The sequence below is a fragment of the Cnephaeus nilssonii genome (assembly GCF_951640355.1).
Source record: "Cnephaeus nilssonii genome assembly, chromosome: 6".
In the NCBI taxonomy this organism is placed as follows: domain Eukaryota; kingdom Metazoa; phylum Chordata; class Mammalia; order Chiroptera; family Vespertilionidae; genus Cnephaeus; species Cnephaeus nilssonii.
The window spans coordinates 101,256,025-101,282,097 of record NC_137077.1 but is presented as its reverse complement, the minus strand read 5'-3'; the positions used below and the strand labels follow the sequence as shown (position 1 = coordinate 101,282,097).

At 40.5% G+C, this 26,073-nt stretch overlaps 1 protein-coding gene across 1 annotated transcript in view; it reads left to right on the top strand.

Moving 5' to 3' along the window:
* PARP4 (poly(ADP-ribose) polymerase family member 4) overlaps positions 1-26,073 on the top strand; it is a 132,226-nt gene that overhangs the window by 86,984 nt on the left and 19,169 nt on the right. The window contains 8 exon segments of the mRNA XM_079773967.1: positions 62-161; positions 1,995-2,165; positions 2,645-2,725; positions 3,422-3,502; positions 4,458-4,553; positions 5,537-5,659; positions 16,054-17,121; positions 18,799-18,898. Of these exon segments, the coding sequence (XP_079630093.1) occupies positions 62-161; positions 1,995-2,165; positions 2,645-2,725; positions 3,422-3,502; positions 4,458-4,553; positions 5,537-5,659; positions 16,054-17,121; positions 18,799-18,898 (1,820 nt within the window).

The following is a 26,073-nucleotide window of genomic DNA, read 5'->3' as shown; positions in this document are numbered from 1 at the left end:
CATGGATTTCTAAAATGTTTCCAAAATTTATTTTAAAATAATACCTGTGAAATGTGATCAGTTCTACAGCAAATCGTCATATCTTAAGGACTCTGTCCCAGTGTGGTGCTGGACTGTTTGAATATTTTAACTCAAAATCCAAACATAGTTGGAAAAAACAGGTACGTTTCTCAAACATCTTATTTCTAGTCTTATGTTTACTTGTGGAAATGTTATCTTTGTACAGATCTATTGACAGTAAACTGTGTTTTCATTCATGGAAATGGGAGCTGGAAAGAGGCAAAGACATTGAGGTGTGCACCCCACCCTTGGTGACCACTGATCTTCCACCTGGCAGGAGAATCGTGGGAGCAAAATGGGGTCATTCCCCTAGCTAATAGTTTGATTTCTGCTCTATAAAGTGTCATGGATTAATTTTTAAAAGTGAAGTATTAAACATGTTTTGATAAAATTAAAATTTTTTTAAACTATAAGATAATGTTTATTTAGAAAGTCGCAGAGGTAGAAGTGAGTGGCAGAAAAACTGGGCTCAGAAAACAAGCCACAGAGGCAAAAGGAGAGCCCACGGAGCTTAGAGGAAGAGTAAAGGAAACTTGCCTTTGGGTGAAGAAGAAGTGGAACAGAGGGGAGAGGTGTGGGCATGCTCCCGGCAGGGAGAGTACCTAAAATTAATTTTGATTGTGGTAAAAGATACATAAAGTTTACCATTTTAACCATATTTAAGTGTACAGTTCAGTGACGTTAAGTATATTCACAATGTTATGCAGCCATCACCACTATCCATCTCCAGAACTTTTTCATCTTCCCAAACAGAACTCTGTTCCCATAAAACAACGGCTGCCCGGTCGGTGTGGCTCAGTGATTGAGCATTGATCCATGAGTCCAAAGGTCACCAGTTGGTTTCCCGGTCAGGGCACATGCCTGGGTTGCAGGCTCAATCCCCAATAGTGGGCGTGTAGGAGGCAGCCAATCGATGTTTCTATCTCTCTATACCTCTTCCTTCCTCTCTCTCTCAAGTCAATAAAAACATTAAAAAACAAACAAAAAATAATAACTTCTGATTCTTCCTCCCCAGCAACCACCCTTGTACTATCAGTCTCTACAAAGTTGACTACTGTAGATACCTCATATAATTGGAATCATACTGTATTTGTCCTTTCATGCCTGGCTTATTTCATTGGGCATATTGTCCTCAAGATTCATCCATGTTCTAGGATGTGTCAGAATTTTCTTCCTTTTTAGTGGCTGAATAATATTCATTGTCTATATCCACCACATTGCGTTTATCCATTTGTCAGTAGACATTTGGGTTATTTCACCTTTGGCTATTGTGAACCATGCTGCTATGAGTATTAGTATACAAGTATGGTTTGCCACCTTGATTTCAATTATTTTAGGTATATACCCAGAAGTAGAATTGCTGAATCATATGGTAATTTTATATTTAGTTTTTTTAGGAATTGCCACACCATTTTCACACAGTGGCTACACCCTTTTACATCCCCAGCAATGTACCAGGGTTCCAATTTTTCTACATTCTGGTCAATCCTTTTTTTCCATTTTTTGTTTTTATAATAACCATGCTAATGGGTGTGCAGTTGTATCTCACTGGGGTTTTGACATGCATTTCCCTAATGACTCATGATGTTGAACATCTTTTCATGTGCTTATTAGCCATTCATGTCTCTTCTTTGGAGGATTGTCTGCCCAAGTCTTTGTAGGATTAATTTTTATAACTGGAATCTATGCCGGAGCTATATATTAATAATCAACTAATTAACTAAGCAATAATTTTAGGCTATTATGTAGATTTAAATTATGTGTTAGTGCTGTTATTAAAAATTCTACTTAAAAATCTCTTCGGAAAGTATCCTCCAGCAGGAAGGAGGAGGGAAGAGCTATAATCTCAAAGAATAAAATGTAAAGTTTAAGTGTTCAGGAACGATTTTCTGGATACAGCATTGAAAGAGAAATAATCCTTCTTTTACAAATAGATAGAAGACCAGATGACTCGGTCACAATCCCCGAGCTGCCACTCGATCTCCGTGAAGTGGCAGCAGCTCAGTCCTGATGCACCTGAGCCTCTGCAGGGCCCAGCCCAGGTGCAAGCCTTATTCCACAATGATCGGCTCCTGGTCTATAGCTTTATTCCTCATTGTACTCAGGTAAAGAGGCACACAATTTGTTTTACTGTGGGAAGAGCAATGTATTTTGCTAGTAATTTTTCTGTTTTTACCCCTCTCTTTCTTCCCTAAATCATCTTTCTGGGAGTACAACAGGTGGTTAACCAGGGCCCTGGAGAGCCTTTTAATTTCCCTTGAAAAGAGAGAGGAAATCACTGACCAAAATACTGTGGAGTAGAGCCCTAGCCAGTTTTCTCAGTGGTTAGAGTGTCGGCCTGCAGACTGAAGAGTCTTGGGTTGATTTCGGTCAGGGGCACGTACCTGGGTTGCAGGCTCAATCCTTGGCCCTGGTCGGGGCACGTGTGGGAGGCAACCAACCCACATGTCTCTCACATCCATGTTTCTCTCTCTCTCCCTCCCTTCCACTCTCTCTAAAAATCTATGGAAAAAATATCCCCGGTGAGGATTAACAAAACCAAACCCAAAAAAAGCTAATAAGGAATTTTCTTTTTCTGTTTCAGGCAACTCTGTGTGCATTAATTCAAGAGAAAGAATTTTCTGCAATAGTATCAACTACTGAACTACAGAAGACAACTGGAACTGTAAGATTCCAAACTTAAACTGTGGACCCAGTGCTTGAAAGCTAATCATAATTTTACATTTTCATGGAATGCTCAGTGTGTTTCCTTTGTTGTTGCTGTTTTTCTATGTTGACATTTCAGTACAAAGAGGACACTTCCTGTCAGTTTCTAATGTAGCAGTTCTTCATCTGGGGTTCTTGATTTTAGATGTGTCCATATGGACATGAATAACTAAGTTTGGTATTTTATGGATGAAAAATTTTTAGGGAGCTTCTCATAGATGTCCATGACTCAATGAAAGTTAAGTACCACTGGACTACCTATGTTATTTTAAAATAGTAAATAACAGTAGTAGCCTAAATAGAACATATTTATTGAGGCTATGTTTGTTTGTTTTTTCTACCTTTGGATTAAAGGCAAATGAGCCATGGCCAGGTGCTCATTGTTTGGTTGGTTAGACTGTTATTCCATACACCAAAAAGGTTTCTTGCGGTTCAATTCTGGGTCAGGGAACATTCCTCTGTTCTGGGTTCAGGGAACATTCCTCGGTCCTGGTTGGGATATGTACGGGAGGAAACCAATCGATATTTCTCTCTTACATCGATGCCACTTGCCCCTTTCTCTCTCTTTCTCCCAAGCTGGTGAACATATCCTTAGAGTGAGGATTTAAAAAATATATATGACATTTGAATTCTTTTTCCTTTGCTGCTTAAACAGATGATTCACAAGCTGACAGCACGAGCTCTGATTAGAGATTATGAAGATGGCATTCTCCACGAAAATGAAACGAATCATGAGGTTTGCTCTTTTCATAGCAAAAACCATTATGTTTTGTTCATGGCTGGCTCTTTAGAAATTGACTTATCCATGGACGTGGAGAGCAAGGCTAGCTGGATGGAGGTGCACACAGTATTGGGGGCATGTATTGTCAGATCTGGGGTGCTCTATAACTTCCTGAGAACTCTTTGGTAATTGTACCCATCAGAGAGGCCGGAAGAGGGCTTCAAGGGTGTCTATCACTGGAGTTCTCAAGTGTGATGGTCATATTCCCCTCTTCCTGATGAAGAGCCAGGTGCAGGATGGGTGGGCGACCTGCCCAAGGACACACAGCAGAGACAAAGCCACCTGCTCCCTCCTGGCTGAGCTGATGAGGCCAGCCATCACGGCCCTGCTGGTCCCTCCAGCTCTGATCTTAAATGAGGTTAAGAGCATTAGGGCTCAGTGCCATCCCCAAAAGAAAGTACCGGTATGCCACACAGGGCCCAGAATTCCTTGCAAGCAATTACAGCTTGTGGTAAGTGGCCCGTGCCTCCATTGCTCTCCTTTACTGCCCTTCCATGAGCAGCCCTGAGTCCCTCTTATCTCTGGGGTCACTGACCAGCTCTGCCACAGACAGTCCTGAGCAAGTCACTCCACCAGTCCACGCGGGAGAGTCTTATGTAGAAACCAGGAGGCACAGGCAGTCTATAAAAGATTTCAGAAGCTCAGCACACTGCAGAGTGAGAGTTCTTTGGAATCTACAAAGCGCTCTATAAATAGAATGATTCCTTCTTTGACTTGGCTGCTCAGTCGAGTAGAGAACGTTTAGTCACCAACCTGAGATATTTAGATAGGGCTATTGACTCAATATTTAGTTTGAAATTCTAGTTAGGGGATGATTTGCTTTTTATAGAAAAAGTCTTTTAGATTAATTAATACTCATTTAATGAAAAATAAAACAGGACATGTTTGCATTTATTTTATTCTATCGTAGATGAAGAAGCAAATCTTAAAATCTCTCATCATTCAACTCAGTAAAGAAAACTCGCTCATAACAGAGTTTACAAGCTTTGTGGCAATTGAGAAAAGGGTACGTATTGTTGTTAACTCATGGTTATTTTCTTTGCGTTTACATATTAACAAAATTACTCTTAGTCTGTCACTGACAATATCCATGTCCTGGGCCTGTGACAAACAGGGAGAAGAGAGGTGGAGGGTCATCAAGCCAGGACCTCAGTGTGAGGACTCATGGTAACCTCTCTAAATGAGATGCATATTTTTATTATTTTTAACTAGAGGCCCAATGCACAGAATTCATGCAAGGGGCTCAGCCCTGACAGCCGTGCCAGCTTGCCTTGGCCCTCACAGCCCTGGCTTCATCCAGAAGGACGTCCAGACAGTCGTTCAGCTGTCTGGTCTAATTAGCATATTACACTTCTATTATTATCGATGATATATTATTAATTAGTTACATGTGTCCTTTTAAGATTTACTACAATTTTGTTACTTTTTTGGCATTTCTCATCTTTTATTAATCTAAGACCTTCAAAAAATAGAAAAGGCCTGGGCTTCCCCTACCCTCTCTCTGAAAAGCCCTCTCTCCTCCATAAATATAAGGCACTTAGTTCAGCACCCGAGCCTAGGAAGGATTTGGTAAAGAGGAAAGCCACTCACCCTGGCCAGTTTGACTCAGTGGATAGAGCATCGGCCTGGTCAAGGGCAAATACCTCGGTTATGGGCTTAATCCCCAGCAACCAATCGATGTGTTTCTCTCACATCGATGTTTCTCTAGCTGTGTCTCTCCCCCTCCCTTCCACTCTCTCTAAAAAAAATAAAAAATAACAATCCATGGAAAAATATCCTTGGGTGAGAATTAAAAAAAAAGGAAAAAAGAGGAAAGCCACTCAACTAAGGACGTCTGCCTCTTTCTCTCTCACTTGTGGCCCAGGACACAGGATCCAATCTGACAACCATACATATTCCAAACCAAACATTCTCAGGGCTTTAGGATGTATAATAATCATTTCATTTGATAATAGCTGTTTTGTTTTATCTAATTGTGATTCAATATAGGATGGTAATGAGTCACCTTTTCCTAATACTCCCAATATTTTGGAACTTATTGCCGAAGAAGATGTGGATTTTCTGCCGTACATGAGTTGGCAGGAAGAGCACCCCAATGCCCATATACAACAGGTAAGTATTAATTACCACACAGATTGGCATTATGTTTCCATATTTTTATGGTGGTGAAGGGAGCCCTTTGCTAAAATAGTAACTTTATTACTTGTGTGTGCAGAATATATATACAAACATTTGTACATTTATAAAAATGTTATTAATAACGGAGGAAGTCATCATATATAAATATAGCTATAAAGTACAAAAAAGGGAACAAGTATGGTTCTGCTTCATTCATAGACAAATAAACTGTCACACAGAAAGCTAAAGTCATTTACTCTCATTAATATAGTAAGTTTGCCTGACAGTAGTGATAAAGTCTTACCTAATAATCTAAATTCACCACCAATGTGTCTTAAAGTTTATAGTGCTTTATACTGTGGCTTTACAGCCAGAGATATACTAGAAATTGACAAATGTGACTTAACTAAAAATTGAAAGGCATATTCAAAAGCAAAGAAACAAGACAGTGCTTTCAGGTATCTAGGTTAGAGAAATAAAATTGCCAAATTTTAGGAATTTAGAATCTAAGGGACAAAATTTGTGAGGAGAGGAATTTTTGGAAAATGCAATATAGGCAACATTCATTTTCTTGGATCCATTTTAAGGTTATAATGTCAGTTAAGAACATAAAAACACATTAGATGTCACTTGCTTTGCTCATAAAGTCATGTTTAGTATAACTTTTAAAATATTTTTATCAATTACAGTTGACATACAATATTATGTTAGTTTCATGAGTACAACATAGTGATTAGACATTTACATAACTTATGAAGTGATCACCCTGATAAGTTTAGTGCCCACCTGGTACTATACATTTTACTAATGTTTACTATGTTTTAAGATGGTAAATAAAACACAGCATCAACAAAACCACAAATGTTTCCTTGTATGCGTTGGGGGAGGGAGAGGGACAGTGGGTAAATAAACCAACACGGTACTGAAAAGTTAACATGGAGGGAGTTTTTGAATGGTGTTTCCAAAAGGTGAAAGCAATTTAGGCATATGATAGAAAAAAATCCCAAGACAGCGATAAACTGAGAAAAAAATATTTTCACCAAAGGCAGATTGATTTCCTTAATATATAAAGAACTATGAATTAAGAACAAAATCAGTCATTCCAGCAAAAAACAGGCAAAGGGTTTGATCATGAATAAGAAAATAATGCGGTTCTTAAACAGGAGAAAATGCTCAGCCTCATTGTGGCTAAGAGAAATGCAAATTATTTTTTTTATTTCTTTATTGATTAAGGTATTACATATTTGTCTTTATCCCCCCATTACCTTCCCAAAACCACCCCCCCACTCATGCCCTCACCCCCCTGGTGTCCGTGTCCATTGGTTATGCTTATATGCATGCATACAAGTCCTTTGGTTGATCTCGCCTCCTTACCCCCACCCTCCTCTACCTTCCCTCTGAGGTTTGACGATCCAGTGAATGCTTCTCTGTCTCTGGATCTGTTTTTGTTCATCAGTTTATGTTGTTCATTATTTCCCATAGATGAGTGAGATCACGTGATATTTATCTTTCTCTGACTGACTTACTTCGCTTAGCATAATGCTCTCCAGTTCCATCCCTGTTGTTGCAAATGGTAGGAATTCCTTCTTTTTTAGCACAGCATAGTATTCCATTGTGTAGATGTACCACAGTTTTTTAATCCACTCATCTGCTGATGGGCATTTAGGCTGTTTCCAAATCTTAGCTATGGTAAATTGTGCTGCTATGAACACAGGGGTGCATATATCCTTTCTGATTGATGTTTCTAGTTTCTTGGGATATAGTCCTAGAAGTGGGATCACTGGGTCAAATGGGAGTTCTATTTTTAGTTTTTTGAGGAATCTCCATACTGTTATCCACAGTGGCTGCACCAATCTGCATTCCCACCAGCAGTGCATGAGGGTTCCTTTTTCTCCGAATCCTCACCAACGTTTGTCGTTTATTGATTTCTTGATGATAGCCATTCTGACAGGTGTGAGATGGTATGGCAGGGGGGGCAGTTGGGGGCAATTAGGCTGGCAGAGGGGGCAGTGAAGGGTAACTAAGGCCGGCGGGGGAGCAGTTGGGGGCGATCAGGCCAGCAGGGGGGGCAGTTAGAGGCAACCAGGCCAGCAGGGAGGGGGCAGTTGGGGTTGACCTGGCCGGCAGCGGGGGGCAGTTAGGGGTGACCAGGCAGGCAGGCAGGTGAGCGATTAGGAGCCAGTGGTCCAAGATAGTGAGAGGGATGTCAAAGGGTCCCGGATTGTAGAGGGTGCAGGCTGGGCTGAGGGGACCCCCCCCCCATGCATGAATTTCATGCACCGGGCCCTCTAGTTTTAAATAGTGAGGGAAACTCTGCTACTGACCATGAAGGAGTAACAGCATGCAGTTAGGAAGTGGATGTATTCTCCCACCTTAAACAACTAAATATATATATATATATATATATATATATATATATATATATATGTATGTATATATATATATATACACACACACACACACACACACACACACACACACACACACACACACATATTATATATATATTAGTATATATAATTTGATTGGACAAAATATATGAACTGGTGACTTTCGGATAGAGCAGAGCAGTGATCCCTTAGAGATGAAAACAAACGAAGTTGAGTCCTATATTGTTAGCTCACTACCTGGGGAGAGTCCCCAGCCAATAGCCCAAGGATAATAGACCTGAGTAGTGCCTCTGAGTGAGGGGGACAGAGTGAGTGGGGATCAGGGAGACCAAAGTGGCTAAGGTTAAGAGGTAAAGCACTGGCATAGAATGGGCTCCAGGGGCCTGTGGAGGGTTCCTTTCTAGTCCGTGGCTGAGGCCTAATTAGGGTATGTGGGAAGTAAAAATCGAGGCTAGAGAAAACCATAAGAAAGGAGAAGCAGGTAGAGCGATCTTTATGAAGATCACACAGGGTCAGAAATAGCTTGCAATCCCACAGCCTTTGTGGAAAGATTTCCATACAGAGCTCTCAGAAGGCTATTGCCCTAGTCGAAGTGCTTTACCAACGGATCTAGACTAAAGCTATTCTCATCCCACCTTGAGACTCAAAAGAATAAAATTATTTCCAAATAACTGAACTATGTACCATAACCAAGCCTAAAACAATGTAAAGGGACTTTAGAATTTTTTCAGTACCTCAACAGTGTAAAATTCACATGTCTATTATCCATTTAAAAATTAGCAGGCAGTCGGAGAAGTGAAAAGATGACCCATAATGAGGAGCAAAATCAATCAATAAAAACAAAACTAGAAATCCTATATAATAAAGATGTAATATGCAAATGGTCATTACGCCGTGAAGCGTAACGACCGACTGTGTAACTACTGGATCATGGATCAGCAGGAGGGTGGGGCAGCGAGCTATGAGGGGGGGCAGAGAGCTACAGGAGGGGGCAGGGCAGCAAGCTATGAGGGGAGGACAGGGGGAGCTACAGGAGGGCGGGGCAGCGGGCAGAAAGCTATTGGAGGGTGGCAGCGAGCTACTGGTGCATAGATTCGTGTGCAGGGCTACTAGTTAAAATATAATAAAGGTAGTAAACAAGGATATTAAATTAGCTATTATAAACATACTAGAAGCCCGGTGCATGAAATTTGTGCACGGCGGGGGGTTGTCCCTCAACCCAGCCTGTACCCTCTCCAATCTGGGACTCCTGGAGGGATGTCCGACTGCCCGTTTAGGCCCGATCCTGCCTAAACGGGCAGTCGGACATCCCTCTCACAATCCAGGACTGCTGGCTCCCAACTGCTTGCCTGCCTGCCTTCCTGATTGCCCGCTTCTGCCTGCCAGCCTGATCACCCCCTAACCACTCCGCTGCCAGCCTGGTTGATGCTTAACTGCTCCCCTGCCAGCCTGTTTACCCCCAACTTTCCTCCTCTGCCAGCCTGGTCACCCCTAACTGCCCTCTCCTGCAGGGTTGATCACCTCCAATTGCCCTCCCTTGCAAGCCTGGTCCCTCCCAACTGCCCTCCCTTGCAGGCCGGGTGCCTCCCAACTGCCCTCCCCTGCTGGCCATCTTGTGGTGGCCATCTTGTGTCCACATGGGGGCAGGATCTTTGACCACATGGGGGCAGCTATATTGTGTGTTGCAGTGATGATCAATCTGCATAGTACTCTTTTATTAGATAGGATAGAGGCCTGGTGCATGGGTGGGGGCCAGCTGGTTTGCCCTGAAGGGTGTCCTGGATCAGGGTGGGGTTCCCTTGGGGTGTGGGGTGGCCTGAGCGAGGGGCCTGTGGTGGTTTGCAGGCAGGCCACGCCCCCTGGCAACCTAAGCGGAGGCCCTGGTATCTGGGATTTATTTTCCTTCTACAATTGAAACTTTGTAGCCTGGAGCGGAGCCAAGCCTGCTGCTCCCTCCGGGGCGGGGCGGCAGCCATTTCTGTGGCAGTTAATTCACCTTCTACAGTTGAAACTTTGTTGCCTTAAGCGGGTGGGCCCGGCCAGGGTGTGCTTTAAAGCTTTGCTTCCCCTGTTGCCGCCGGCAACCCTGGCCTGCTCTCTCAAGCTCCATTCTGTTGCCATTTGTTTGAATTTGTTTACCTTCTATAATTGAAACTTTGTAGCTTGAGTGGAGGCTTAGGCCTGCAACGGCTATGGAAAGCTTGGCTTCCTCTGTTACCTGGGAAACCTTGCTCTCTGTGGCTGTAGCCATCTTGGTTTGGGTTAATTTGCATATTCGCCCTGATTGGCTGGTGGGCGTGGCTTGGCTGGTGGGCGTGGCTTATGTAGCGGAGTGATGGTTATTTTGCATATTACCATTTTATTAGAGAAGATTATTTTTAAATTTTTAATTAATTTTAAAATATAAATTTATTGGGGGTGACATTGGTTAATAAGATGAGACAGGTTTCCAGTGTACACTTCTATTATACAAGTTCTGTACATTGCACTATGTGCCCACCACCCAAAGTCAGATAATCTTCTGTCACCATATATTAGGGCTTCTTCACTCCCAATCCTCTCACCCCTTTCCCTCTGACAATCACCACACTGCTGTTTGTTTCCACAGTTTCAGTTTTGTATCCCACATGTGAGTAAAATCATATGGTTCTTAGTTTTTTTCTGACTGACTAATGTCACTTAGCATAATATTCTCAAGGTCCATCCATGTTGTTGCAAATGGCAGTATTTCATTCTCTCTTACGGCTGAGTAATATATGTACCACATCTTCTTTACCCAGTCCTCTATTGAAGGACACTTTGGTTGTCTCCATGTCTTAGCCACCATGAATAACACTGCAATGAACATAAAGGTGCATATATCATTGCGAATACATGTTTTCAAGTTTTTTGGGTATATACCCAGGAGAGGGATCGCAGGGTCATATCGTAATTTTGTTCTTAATTTTTTGAGGAATTGCCGCACTGTAGTGGCTGTACCAGTCTACATTCCCACCAGCAGTCTACATTCCCACCACCTCTCCAACACTTGCTATTACTTTTCTTGTTGATAATAGCCATTCTAACAGGTGTGAATGGTATCTCATTGTAGTTGTGATTTGCATTTCCCTAATTACTAGTGAGGTTGAACATCTTTTCATATATCAGTTGGCCATCTGCATGTCTTCTTGGGAGAGGTGTCTGTTCAGGTCCTCTGCCCATCTTTTAATTGGATTCTTTGGTGTTAAATTTTATGAGTTCTTTACATATTCTGGATATTAAACCTTTATCAAAGCTTTTGTTTGCAAATATCATCTTCCATTCTGTCAGCTGCCTCTTTGTTTTGTTGTTGGTTTCTTTTGCTGTGCAGAAGCTTTTAATTTTATTCTAGAGGCCCGGTGCACGAAATTCATGCACAGGGGTGTGTGTCCCTCAGCCCAACCTGCACCCTCTCCAATCTGGGACCCATCAAGGGATGTCCAACTGCCCGTTTAGGTAGGATCGGGCCTAAACGGGCAATCAGACATCCCTCTCACAATCCAGGACTGCTGGCTCCCAACCGCTTGCCTGCCTGCCTTCCTGATTGCCCCTAACCGCTTCTGCCTGCCAGCCTGATCACCCCCTAACCACGCCCCCGCCAGCCTGATTGATGCCTAACTGCTCCCCTGCCAGCCCGATTGCCCCTAACTGCCCTCCCCTGCCGGCCTGGTCACCCCTAACTGCCCTCCCCTGCCATCCTGGTCACTCCTAACTGCCCTCCCCTGCCAGCCTGGTCCCCCCCCAACTGCCCTCCCCTGCAGGCCTGGTCCCCCCCAACTGCCCTCCCCTGCTGACCGGGTCCCCCCAAACTGCCCTCCCCTTGCAGGCCTGGTCCCCCCAACTGCCCTCCCATGCAGGCCTGGTCCCCCCCCAACTGCCCTCCCCTGCAGGCCTGGTCCCCCCCAACTGCTCTCCCCTGCAGGCCTGGGTCCCCCCCAACTGCCCTTCCCTGCAGGCCCGGTCACCCCTAACTGCCCTCCCCTGCCAGCCTCATTGCCCCTAACTGCTCTCCCCTGCTGGTCTGGCCCACGCCCCAATTGCCCTCTCCTGCAGGCCTGGGTCCCCCCAGACTACCCTCCCCTGCAGGCCTGGTCCCCCCAACTGCTCTCCCCTGCAGGCCTGCCCCCCCCAACTGCCCTTCTCTGCAGGCCTGGTCACCCCCAACTTCCCTCCTCTGCCGGCCTGGTCACCCCTAACTGCCCTCCCCTGCTGGCCTGACCATCCACAACTGCCCTCCCTTGCAGGCCTGGTCCCTCCCAACTGCCCTTCCCTGCTGGCCATCTTGTGTCCACAGGGGGGTGGCCATCTTTGACCACATGGGGGCAGCCATCTTGTGTGTTGGAGTGATGGTCAATTTGCATATTACTCTTTTATTAGATAGGATAGTCCCATTCATTTATTTTTACCTTTACTTGCCTTGCTTTTGGGGTCAAGTTTATAAAATGTTCTCTACGACCATGGTCCATAAGTTTAGTACCTATGTTTTCTTCTATGTAATTTATTGTTTCAGATCTTATATTTAGGTCTTTGATGGATTTTGAATTAATTTTTGTACATGGGGACAAAATAATCTAGTTTCATTATTTTGCATGTGGCTTTCCAATTTTCCCAGCACCATTTATTGAAGAGGCTTTCTTTACTCCATTGTATGTTTCTGTCTCCTTTATCAAAAATTTTCTGCCCATATACATGTGATTTTTATATCTGGGCTCTCAATTCTGTCCATTGATCTCTTTTTCTGCCAATGTCATGCTGTTTTTAATTATCATAGCTCTGCAGTATAATTTGAAGTCAGGTAGTATGATAACTCTGGCTTCATTGCTTTGGCTATTCGAGGTCTTTTGTGTTCCATACAAATCTGATGAGTTTTTGTTCTATGCCCTTAAAGAACGACACTAGGATTTTGATGGGGATGCATTAAATCTGTATATTGCTTTGGGTAATATGGCCATTTTAACTATGTTGATTCTTTCAATTCGTGAACACAGAATATCTTTCCATTTTATTGTGTCTTTTTTATCTCTTTTAATAATGCTTTGTAGTTTTTGGTATTTGGTCTTTCACATCCTTTGTTTATTCCTAGGTATTTTATTCTTTTGGTTGCAATTGCAAAAGGTATTGTTTTTTTCATTTCTTTTTCTGAGGTTTTGTTGTTAGTATACAGGAAGGCATTGGATTTTTGTACGTTGATTTTGTATCCTGCAACTTTACTGTATTTGTCTATTTCTAGTAGTTTTTTGGTGGAGTCTTTAAGGTATTCTATATACAGAATCATGTCATCTGCAAAAAGTGACACTTTTACTTCTTCCTTCCTGATTTGAATGCCTTTTATTTATTTCTTTTGCTTATTGCTCTGCCTAGGACTTCCAGAACTATGTTGAGTAAGAGTGGTGAGAGTGGGTACCCTTGTCTTGTTCCTGATTTTAGAGGAAAAACTTACAGTTTTTCACCATTGAGTATAATATTGGCTCAGGGTTTGTAATACATGGCCTTTATTATGTTGAGGTACTTTCCTTTACTGAGTGTTTTAATCATAAGTGGATGTTGTATTTTATCAAATGTTTTTTCTGCATCTATTGATAAGATCAGAGGATTTTTATCTGTTGTTTTGTTAATGTGGTTTATTACATTGATTGATTTGTGTATGCTGAAGCATCCTTGTGACCCTGAAATGAATGCCACTGATCGTGAGGTATCATTTTTTTTAAATGTATTGTTGTATTTGATTTGGTAGTATTTTCTTTAGGATTTTTGTATCTGTATTCATCAAAAATATTGGTCTGTAGTTTTCTTTTCTTGTGATATCTTTGCCAGGTTTTGAATCATTCCTTTCAGATCCAAAGGAAGCTTTTTAAACATTAAAAAAACAAAACAAAAAACAGGTAGCTATTTATGGAATTGAACCTACAATCTTTCAGTGCACAGGACGAAGCCCAACCAATTGAGCCACACCAGCCAGGCAAAATGGATAACTATTTACTAGTAAATGTGCTGTGGTTTTATGTGGAGCAAACAGTTTACATGTAAATTTTAAAATTCACTTATGGTGGTTTTGTTTTGTATCATTTTTATTTTTTGTCATGCTTAGAGATACCTTTCCTGTTCAGAGATTATGCTTTTTTTAAATTTCCCCTTAGTTATATCTTTACATCATTTTATGGTTTCATGTTTGAATTTTTCACCCAATTGGAATCTATTCTGGTATAAGATAGGAAGTCTGAAACCAACTTTATTCTTTTTCAGGTAACTGCCAACTTTTTCTAACACTATCTATTGCATAATTCTTCTTTTCCTCCTATTGACTTGAAATGCCATCTTTATCATCTACTAGATTCCCGCATGTTTTAGGATCTGTTGCTGGACCAGGTGTTCTGTCCTATTGATTTGTCTGTTATAATTATTGCAATTTAACAAAATGCTTTAATAAGTCTAGCCCATCACTATTGTAATTGTTCTTTTTTAGTTATCTGATTAAGAACTTTTTTTAACAGATAAACATTATTTTTAACTATTATTTTAGAATGTATGTCTTGTCATATGTTCTTCAATATTAATTACTTAAATTTATACTTAAAATTTGATTGAGCTGGGAAAGGACTACTCCTTTTTTTAAATTCCCAATTAAAAAAATGGCAAACATGGGTGTGGGACCAGCCCGTTATGTGCCTCCTACCAATCTCAGTGTGCTTTCTTCTTTACTTCTCTAGTTGCAATGTTGTATCGTAAATTAGCGAGCTAGATACAAGACACCTTAACAAGCCAATTAATTAGGAGTCTTTATTATGCTCGGGCTCAGAGCAGAAGGTCTCTGTCAAATTCTGAGCCAACACATAGAGGAAGTTTTCCTTATTTATACCCTTTTGAGCTCTTTGTCTGCAGATTTTACAAAGAATTCTATGTAAGTTATTTTTGCAGATAGTTTGTGACCTTGGATACATAATGAACAAACATTTTGCATGGGAATATTATCAGTATTAGTCTATTATGTTAGATGGCTAGCTTGCAAGATCAGACAGTTAAGTTTTTATCTTTTTCTATTATTCAAACTAAAACAGTTATTTTACAGAATAAGGGACTATCTAAAAATAATAGAGTTGACCTATAGAACAAGGGACTGTCTAAGAATAAGAGTAGTTCAAACAGCAGTTTCAAACAGCAGTTTTCCAAAGGAGGGATTACTATGCTTCATTAGGACTTCCATTCAGCCAGCTTTCAGGTGGTTCTGAATGATGGTTGTTCTGTATTTTAGTTGTAATTTTGATGTGGTTGTGGGAGGCACCACCATCTTGATTCTTGAAAATTCTAAATAGCTCATTTACATTGGTAAAATTAGAGGCTAGCCAATTCCAAGGGCTTGTAATTCATATAAAACTGCATTTTATTTATATGTAACTATTTAAGGAATACTCTTTAAATTATATTCAAACAATAGTAGTAACATAGCACCTTTCAATTCCTTTTGTTATATATTTTGTTTATATTCTGGTATAAAGATATATTCATTTAGTTACTTTAAAGCTTTTGAGGTTTTTTTTCCCAGTTTTCTTATTTTCTGAATAGTGCTGTAAAACAGTATAAAGGACGAGAAAATTTTATTTCAAATTACCAGCTTATTTTAGGGCTAGTTTACACATATGATACTGCTAATTGTAAAATCTTGGGTAAGTTACTTCTATGGTCTTTAGTTTTCTTTTGTGTAAAAATAAGGGTGTTCAAAATTCTGTGATTCTGAGAACTAAGAGAGATTAAGATCTGTAATGTATTTATTGCTGATATCTTCTCCAAATCTCATATTCCATACCTATAAAATGAGGGTGTTTCATTTCAATGATCTTGAATAGCTTTTTTTGTTGTTGTTTTTCAATGCTCTGGGATAAGCAATTGCTTGACTACAGGGAAGTCAGCTACTAAGAAGGGCATTGGCTTGATTGGTGATTTTATTCCATTTTCCCTGACATCATAATTTTTTCTTCTGGGCAGACTCTTTCAGCATCCTCTGAATGGCACGAAGAACTGCAACTTGAACGTTTGACTAAAAGAAAATGTAAATCATCTAAGCTGGAAGTTTTTGAAGGTTCTGGAGTGCTTAGCTTAGGTTCCCACATACCAGAAAAACCTTCAATACACAATTTTGAAGGTAGAGATGCAGAAAGGCCATTGGACTTAAGTCAGATAGGTTCATTTAAATACACAGAAATTAAACCAGTATTTACAAAAGCCAGTTCACCAAAAATGGCTCTTTCCAACTCCTTTGCTGACCCTGGTTCAGCCAGTTCCCTAGCTGCTGCCTCTGTTGGTTCTGCTTTCCTCTGTCCTCAGAGCTCTCTTTTTGGTTCTCTTGCTAGTCCCAAGCAGTTTGGTCCATCTAATAATGACCAAGGCCTTAAGACAGGCTGTTCTACTGGCATTGCCCTTGAATGGGGTTCTCCTCCCAGACTGCCTTCCCACAACCCACCTTTTGGATCTTTTACTGGTTCTGCTTTCTCAGGTGACTTATTTAGCTGCAGACAGTCTGATCTTCCTAAAATTGATGAAGGCCCTAAGCTCTGTCCTTATACTGACAGTTCCCTTGAGTTGGACTCTCCCCCTCAGCAGAATCCTTTGTTCTCTTCTCCCAGACTGCCTCCCCCTGGTCCACCCGGGGGGTCTGGCTTTCATTTTCTTCCTGGTTCCTCTCCTCTTCGTTTTCCAAATTCCTCAGCTCCCTTGAGCACCAGTTACAGGCAGCCAATGCATCAGATTGGCTTTGCTCACTATGGGGCTCCTCCAACATATGAGGATTCTCCATCAAATATTTCTGCAAGAGCTGCATCATCAGATTCTCTCCCACATACATATTTGACTGGCTTAAGTTCTTTTGAAACAGAAAGTGGTGAAACACCAGGATTTTTGGCAAGTAGGCTTTTTAAAAAGGTAGAAAAATCTGATATAACAAGAAGAGACTTTCCTGCAAGCTTTCTGGTACTAAACGACGGGGATGACATAGACGGCAAGGAAAGCTGGATGAATTTTGTACCTGGGACTGAACTCTTCAGTCTGCAAACCGAGGTATTAGTTTTATTTCACCTATATCTGTTGTTGATTTGCTTCATAAATCAAGTAGCTGGTCATCGAACTGTATATGACCAATCCACAGTGAGTTAAGAAGGGACTTGTGCCAGAGTGTATCAACACACTGCTTCCTTCATTGAGAAAATCTTACTGAGAAATAAAAAGGCAATTGCACAAAACAGTGTACTCTATGATGACTGTTGTTTGTCTCTCTACTTATAACTCTTTGGCCAGAATATCATGCTAGTGAATGATAATATTTCTCAGCTGAAAATGAGCATCCCTGAATGGGCCAAGGGTAAGACCTTAATTTCCTAGGTTCTAAGACTGATGCTCTGCAAGTCACATGAATTTCCCATTGTCATGTTAAGCACAGACACTATACTAGTAAGCATACTCTAAATATTTCTGCAGAAGATCCTGGGAATGTAACTCAGTATGTAAGATTGTGTTAGAGCATGTGTCAGGATCTAGGATTGTGCTTATTAGCTTCTCAAATGGAATGATTAAAGAGATTTACCTCCTGCACAGGTACTAAGGCCCTCTCTCACATCTGTAATTATTTCTTTTGATGTAGTTTAGTAACAGAAACAACTGGATTTAGTATAAGACTAAGTTTGAGACCCAACGCTGCTACTTGGTGATTTGGGGCAAGTCAGATAACCTTTCTCAGCCTCAGTTTCCTTACCCATATAATAGGAATAATAATAGTATCTACATCATATTGTGGTTTCAGGTTTAAACAAGATAATAACAGCTGCCCAGCTGCCCTAACCTGGAAGGATGTACATAAACGCAGTATAGGTAGCAGCATAGCAGCCACTGCTATCTGTGGACCCTGGAGCCAGACTGTTGGGGCTCAAATCCTGGCTGTGCCACTTCTTAGCTGTGTAACTTTGAACAAGTACCTTAACCTTTCTGTGCTGCAGTGTCCTCAATCTGCAAAGTGGCTATAATAATAATACCTCCACAAAGAATGGCTGAAAAGATAAAATACCACCTAGCACCTGTTCAGTACTGGTTGGCACATATTATCACTGCTGGTATTTTTCAAATTATGGCCATAGATTCTTTAACATATGCACCTGCCTGTGACATCACCCTCCTTTCTGCTCCCTGTTTGGGTTCCCCTGAGACCTAGAGTCTGTCTAATCCTCACATGGAAGCTTACCTCACTCCCATAAGCATGTGACAAAGGGTAGCCTGAAAAACAGTGGTTCTTTGCTGGGGTGGGTGGGGGACAGTGAACACAAGGAAGTAATTTTAAAGAGCATATTCAACTTAAAAATTTTATATTTAGTAAAAAATTGTCAGTTTCATATATCATAAGGCATATTTTTAACATTTAACAAAGGAATCATGCTATTTAAAAGTTTGAGGAACATTGCTTTGAGAAACAATGCATTGTTAGAAGAAAAAATATATAGTACCATTTTTAAAATATCTCTACACATGTGCCTTTTTTCAGACTTTTTATAAATGCCACTAGATACTTAGTGTCTATAGTATGTACTGTGTCACTAGTATGTGAGGAACTTTGGTTTTACAGTAATAAAAATTTTAGACATGTCTTAATAAACTGAATTGAAATAATTGGAAACTTACTCATCCCATAATTTCTTATGTGATGAAATTTCAAGAATGTTACTTAAATTTGTTTTCTGAACTTCATAGGATGGCTTCTGGAAACTTACACCAGCACTGGGACTCATATTAAATCTGAATACAACTCTTTTGAAGAGTTTTCTTGAACAAAAAGGCATTCGATCTCTAGGTAAGTCACTATTTTTCTATTCATTAAATCACATGCTCTAATTATTATAATTTTTGTAAGCTAGTGTATTAATATAATAATTATATAAGTTACATATGAATGGAATTATATTTGTTAATCATAAAAGGAAATAGGGGACTAGTTTCTAGTCATATCTTTATCACCAATTAGGGTATCACCTTTGCAAATTTATTAGCATAAGTAGCAATAACTATTTTTAAAAATTCAAATTTTAAGTCACTTAACACAAAGATTACTTTCTTGCCCATATCACAGTCAAATATCAGTAAGCAGGGAAGTTCCACTCCACATAGTCATTTAGAGACCCAGGCCCTTTCCGTATTGTGGCTCTACTATCATCAACATGTATCTTTAAAATTACTCTGGTGGAAGAAAAGAAGAAAAAAGATGACTCTGGCATCATTTACCAGGTAAACATCAGCAAGAGAGTGAAAATGTGGCAAGAATTCATCACAGAGCCCCACCCAGATACAGGACTTTGTGCCCAGGAAGAGAAGACAATTTTAATAAGCAGCCAGTCAGTCTCTGCCAGAGCAGGTTGTTCAGCTGGACCTGATTCTTTTTATGACAATGAATTGGATGGATGAGAAGATCCTGGACATCCTCAAACCCGAAAGTAGTTTGAAGGCCAAATGCTAGCCCTAGGTTAAGAGATTTTTAAATTATTTTTTCCTATGTTATAATTGATTTCAGAGAAAGGAAGGAAGAGGTTGATAGAAACATCAATGATGAGAGAGAATCATCAATTGCCTGGTTCCTGCATGCCCCCTACTGGGGATCGAGCCCACAACCCCAGCAGCAAATGCCCTGACCAGGAATTGAACCATAACCTCCGGGTTCATGGATCAACACTCAACCACTGAGCCACACCGGCTGGGCTAAGAGATTTGTTTATTATTATTATTTTTAATCTTTATTGTTGAGAATATTACAGATGTCCCCTCCCCTCCCATTTTCCCTCTCCACCTGGTTCCCAACGGGCCCCAGGCCTTCACGACCCTCCTGTCTGTGTCCATAGGTAAGATCTTTGATTAATCTCTTCCAGCCCTCCCTCCCCGCTTCCTTCTGAGATTCATCAGTCTGTTCCATGCTTCCATACCTCTGATTCTATTTTATTTGACCAGTTTATTTTGTTCATTAGATTTCTTGTTTGTTTATTTTGATTTTTACATTCAATTGTTGATAGGTATTTATTTGTTGCCATTTTATTGTTCATATTTTCTTCTTCTTGTTCCCCTTCTTCTCCTCTTCCTCCTCCTCCTCCTTCTCCTCCTCCTCCTCCTTCTTTTCTTCTTCTTCAATAACCTTTAACATTTCATAATACTGATTTAAGTAGTGATGAACTCTTTTAGCTTTTTCTTCTTTGTGAAGCTCTTTATCTGACCCTAATGAGAGCTTTGCTGGGCAGAGTAATCTTGGTTGTAGGTCCTTGCTATTCATCACTTTGAATATTTCTTGCCACTCCCTTCTGGCCTACAAAGTTTCTGTTGAGAAATCATCTGACAGTCATAACTAACTGCTTTTCTCTTGCTGCTTTTAAGATTCTCTCTTTGTCTTTAGCCCTTGGCATTTTAATTATGATGTGTCTTGCTGTGGTCCTCTTTGGGTTCCTCTTGTTTGGAACGCTCTGTTCTTTCTGGACATGTAAGTCTATTTTCTTCACCAGGTAGGGGAAGTTTTCTGTCATTATTTCTTCAAATAGGTTTTCAATGTCTTGCTCTTTCTCATCTTCTTCTGGCAACCCCATAATGCGAATGTTGGTACACTTGAAGTTATCTCAGAGGCTCTTTACATTAACTTCATATTTTTGGATTCTTTTTTCTTTTTTCTCTTCTTATTGGGTGTCTTTTGCTTCCTCATATTCCACATTGTTGATTTGATTTTTGGACTCCTCTACTCTACTGTTGAATCCCTGTAAATTATTTTTTATTTCAGTTAGTGTATGCTTAATTTCTGACGAGTCCTTTTTCATGTTTTTGATGTTCTGGATCCTTGAAAGTCCCATGAAGATCCTTGAGTAACCTTATAACCATGGTTTTGAACTCTGTATCCAAAAGTTTGCTTCCTTCCATTTCTTTCATTTGTGACATGATTCCTTATCTTCCCATTTTGGCTGTTTCCTTGTGTTTGTTTCTATGTTTTAGGTAGAGCTGTAGTGTCTTTTGGAATTGGTAGAGTGGCCTTGTGTAGTACGTGTCCTGTAGGGCCCAGTGGCTCAGCCTCCCCAGTCACCTCAGCTGGGCACTCTAGGTACATCCATGGTGTGGGCTATGTGCACAGTCTTGTAGTTGAGCCTTGGTTGCTGTTGGCGTCTCTCAGAGGAGTTGATCTCCAAGCCAATTGGCTGTGAGGACCAGCTGTGGCTAAAGTGAGAGAGCTGCTGTGCCAGAAACACCCCTATGGAGCTGGACTTGCTTCAGTGGGGCTTTGGCGCTCACTGAGTGTGCCCCTTGAGTGTGTCACTTATGGATGTGTAGAGTTGCAATCTGCTATGGTCAGAAGCTGTCCACTGGGTGCACTGGCTCTGGGGCCTCCAGCGAGGTGCAAAGTCAGCCACTGACTGGGTCCACTCTGCAGGGGCTATTTGTATTGGGATTAGAGGTGCCCAGGCAAGAGCCGGCTGTGAAGCAAGGCAGGCTTGTGTTTGTGCAGGGTCTTGGACCCTTTATTGATAGGTTTGGGGCATGCTGACCCAGCTGTAGCTTGTTTGAGAGATTTTAGGGAAGTCTGAAGCTTGAGCTAGGACAGGCCATTCATATGCAAAAGCCACTGCAAACAGGTTGGGTGGGGCTTCAAATTGGATGGGGAAGGTTCTCAGGGAATCACCAGAGCAGAGCAAACAGACACAACTGTCAGTCAGCCCTGCAACAGGGGAGGTCCCAGCACAGGAACAATGACCTTTATGAGCACCTCCATCTGGGAGAAAGCTGACCCCCAGTTACTGCTCCAATGCCATACAATGCAGTTCCTTCTCATATGTGTCTGGGTCCCCCAGAGCCTTGCCCTGGTGCTGGAGCTCAGAGGAAGTGGAGTTTGTAAGTTCAGTTATTGTGCTGCCCCTTTAAAGGGAACATTTGGGTCTCCAGCAGCCTCCGTGCCACTGAGCTCCAATCCCTATTGGTTTTTACAGCCTGTTTTAGAGGGAATTCTCTTCCCAGGTCTGGGAGCCTGGGCTGGGGGTCTGGTGTAGGGCTGGGACCCCTTGCTCCTCACAGGCGGCCTCCACAAAGATGATTTCCCTCCCGATTTAAAAAGTGGCACAAGTAGGTGCTGGTCTAACCCTGGCTGCCCCTCTGCCCCTTCTACCAGTCTCAATGTGCCTTCTTCTTTACTTCTCTAGTTGTAGGACTTCCATTCATTGAGCTTTCAGGTGGTTCTAAATGATGGTTCTTCTGTATTTTAGTTGCAATTTTGTTTTTGTTTTTTATTTCTTTCTTCATTTATTTTAAATTTTATTGTTGAAAGTATTGCACATGTTCCTTTTTTTTCCCCATTGACGCCCCTCCAGCCCGCCCCCTCCCTCAGCCCCAGGCCTTCACCACCCTATTGTGTTCATGGGTAATGCTTATATTCATACAAGGTCTTTGGTTGATTACCTCCCACCCACCCACCCTCCCCCACCATCCCTTTGAGATTCTGCACTCTGTTCCATGCTTCCATGTCTCTGAATACACTCCCTTGATCAGTTTATTTTGTTAATTAGGTTCCACATATGAGTGAGATCATGTGATACTTGTCTTTCTCTCACTGACTTATTTCACTTAGCATGATACTCTCCAGGTCCTTCCATGCTGTCTCAAAGGGTAAGAGATACTGCTGCATAGTGTTCCATGGAATAAATGTACCACAGCCTTTTTATCCACTCATCTACTGATGGCCACTTGGGCTGTTTCCAGATCTTAGCTATGGTAAATTGTGCTGCTATAAACATAGGGGTGCAAATATTCTTTCTGATGTTGTTTGGGGTTTCCAGAATCTTAGGTTATATTCCTTGAGGAAACTCCATACTGTTTTCCATAATGGCTGCACCAGTCTGCATTCCCACCAGCAGTGAATGATGGTTCCCTTTTCTCACATCCTTGTCAGCACTTGTCATTTGTTGATTTGTTGATGATGGCCATTCTGACAGGTGCCAATTTTTTAATTTTTTGTCTTCCTTTTATTAAGTTGTATGAGTTCCTTATATATTTTGGATATTAACCCTTTATAAGATGTATCATTGCCAAATATGTTTTCCCATACAGTGGGCTCCCTTTTTGTTTTGTTGATGGTTTCTTTTGCTGTGCAGAAGCTTTTTATTTTGAGTAGTCCCATTTGTTTATTTTCTCCTTAGTTTCCTTTGCCCTAGCAGATGTATCCATAAACATATTGCTATGAGAGATGTCTGAAATTTTGATGCCTATGGTTTCTTCTAGGATTTTTATAGTTTTCTAACTTATATTTAAGTCTTTTATCTATTTTGAGTTTATTCTTGTGTATGGTGTATGTTGGTGGTCTAGTTTCTTTTTTTTGAATGTACCTGCCCAGTTTTCCCAACACCATTTATTTGAAGAGACTTTCCTGACTCCACTGTATGCTTTTGCCTCCTTTTTCAAATATTAATTGAGCATAATGGCTTGGGTCAATTTCTGGGGTCTCTGTTCTGTTGCATTAATCTGTATGCCTGTTCTTATGCCAGTACCAGGCTATTTTGATTATGGTGGCTTTGTGGTATAACTTGATATCTGGTATTGTGATTCCTCCAACTTTGTCCTTTCTCAAAATTGTTGTGGCTATTTGGGATCTTTTTTGGTTCCATATAAGTTTTTGGAGTATTTGATCTAGATATGTGAAATATGCTGTTGGTATTTTAGTAGGGATTGCATTAAATCTATAGATTGCCTTGAGCAGTATGGACATATTAATGATGTTAATTCTACCAATCCATGAACATGGTATATTTATATCTTCTACCTCTTTTTTTCAACGTCCTGTAGTTTTTTGAGTACAAGTCTTTTATCTCCTTGGTTAAGTTTATTCCTAAGTATCTTAATTTTTTTGTTGAAATGGTAAATGGGGTGGTTTGTTTCGTTTCTCTTTCTGTGAGTTTATTATTGGTATATAAAAAAGCCATAGATTTCTGGGTGTTGATTTTGTATCCTGCTACATTGCCAAATTTATTTATTAAATCTAGTAGCTTTTTGGTGGAGTCTTTAGGGTTTTCTAGTACAATATCATGTCATCTGCAAATAATGAGAGTTTTACTTACTCCTTTCCAATATGGATGCCTTTTATTTCTTCTTCTTGTCTGATCACTATGACTAGCAGTTCCAGTACTATGTTGAACAGGTGTGGTGAAAGTGGGCATCCCTGTCTTGTTCCTGTTCTTAGAGGAAATGGTTTTAGTTTATGTGCATTGAGTATGATGTTACCTGTAGGTTTGCCATATATGGCCTTTGTTATGTTGAGATACACTTCCTCTATTCCCACCTTACTGAGAGTTTTTAATCAAAAATGGGTGTTGTTTTTTGGTGAATGCTTTTTCTGCATCTATTACTATGATCATGTGATTTTCATCTTTCAATTTGTTTATGTGATGTATCACATTCACTGATTTTCAAATCAATATTCCAACTTGCATCCCTGGAATAAATCCCACTTGGTCATGGTGCATGATCTTTTTAATATAATGCTAGATCTAATTTGCTAATATTTTATTAAGGATTTTAGCATCTATGTTTCTTGTTGTTCTCTTTCTAATTCTTTAAGTTGTAGGGTTAAATAGTTTATTATTAATATTTCTGTTTTTTGAGGTAGGACTGTAGTGTTTTGAACTTCCTTCTCAGGACTGCTTTGGATATGTCCCAGAGATTTTGGGTTGTTGTGAGTTCATTTTCATTTGTTTCCAGGAATTTCTTTCTTGATCTCATTGGTAACCCATTCATTGTTTAATAACATGCTATTTAGCATCCATGTATTTGAATGTTTTTGAGTGTTTTTACTATAGTTGATTTCTAACTTCATTCCCCTGTGATCTGAGAAGATGAGTGATATGATTTCAATCTTCTTGAACTTGTAGAGACTTGTTTTGTGTCCTAACATGTGGTCTATCTTTGTGAATGGCCCATATGAACGCAGCTTTGGGGTGAAATGTTCTAGAAGTGTCTATTAAATTCATCTGATCCACTGTGTCCTTTAGAGTCATTGTTTCCTTGTTAATTTTTTGCCTGGAAGATTTATCCAGTGAAGTCAGCAGGGTGTTATGACTGTATTGCTGCTGATCTCTCCCTTATTGTCCTTTTGAAGTTTTTTTATATATATGAAACATATTGGGTGCATATATGTTTATTAGGGTTATATCCTCTTCTTGGATCAATCCCTTTAGTATTATGTAGTGACCTTTATTGTCTCTTGTGATGGCCTTCATTTTGAAGTCTATTTTGTCAGATATGAGTATTGCTACCCCAGTTTGGTTTTTTTCTTTTCCATTTGCATGGAAAATTTTTCCCATCCCTTCACTCTCATCCTGTATGTGTCTTTTGTTCTGAGGTGGGTGTCTTGTAGACACTATATAGTCAGGTCAAGTTTTGTATCCGTTCAGCTGTCCTATGTCTTTTGATCAGAGTATTTAATCCATTTAAATTTAGGGTTTTTATTGGTAGGTACTTATTTATTGCCATTTCAATTCTGTAAACCTAGGTTTCTCTCTCTGTTTCTTCTTTTCATTACAGCAGTCCCTTTAGCATTTCTTGTAATGCTGGCTTGGTGGTGATAAACTCCTTTAGCCTTTTTTTTTTTTTTTTTTTTTGGTCTGGGAAGCTCTTCATTTCATTGTCCATTTTGAATTATAGCCTTGCTTGATATAGTAATCTTAGTTTCAGATTCTTCCTTTCCATTACCTTGAGTATTTCATGCCATTCTTTTCTGGTCTGTAGAGTTTCTGATGAGAAATCAGGTGTCATCCTTATGGGAACTCCTTTGTAGTTAACAGTTTGCTTTTCTCTTGCTGTCTTTAAGATTCTCTCTTTGTCTTTAATTTTTGGCATTTTAATTATGATGTGTCTGGGCATGAACCTGTTTGGATTCTTCTTGCTTGGGGTTCTCTTTGCCCTCTGAACTTGTGTGACTTTTTCCTTTACCAGGTTAGGGAAGTTTTCTGCCATTATTTCTTCAAA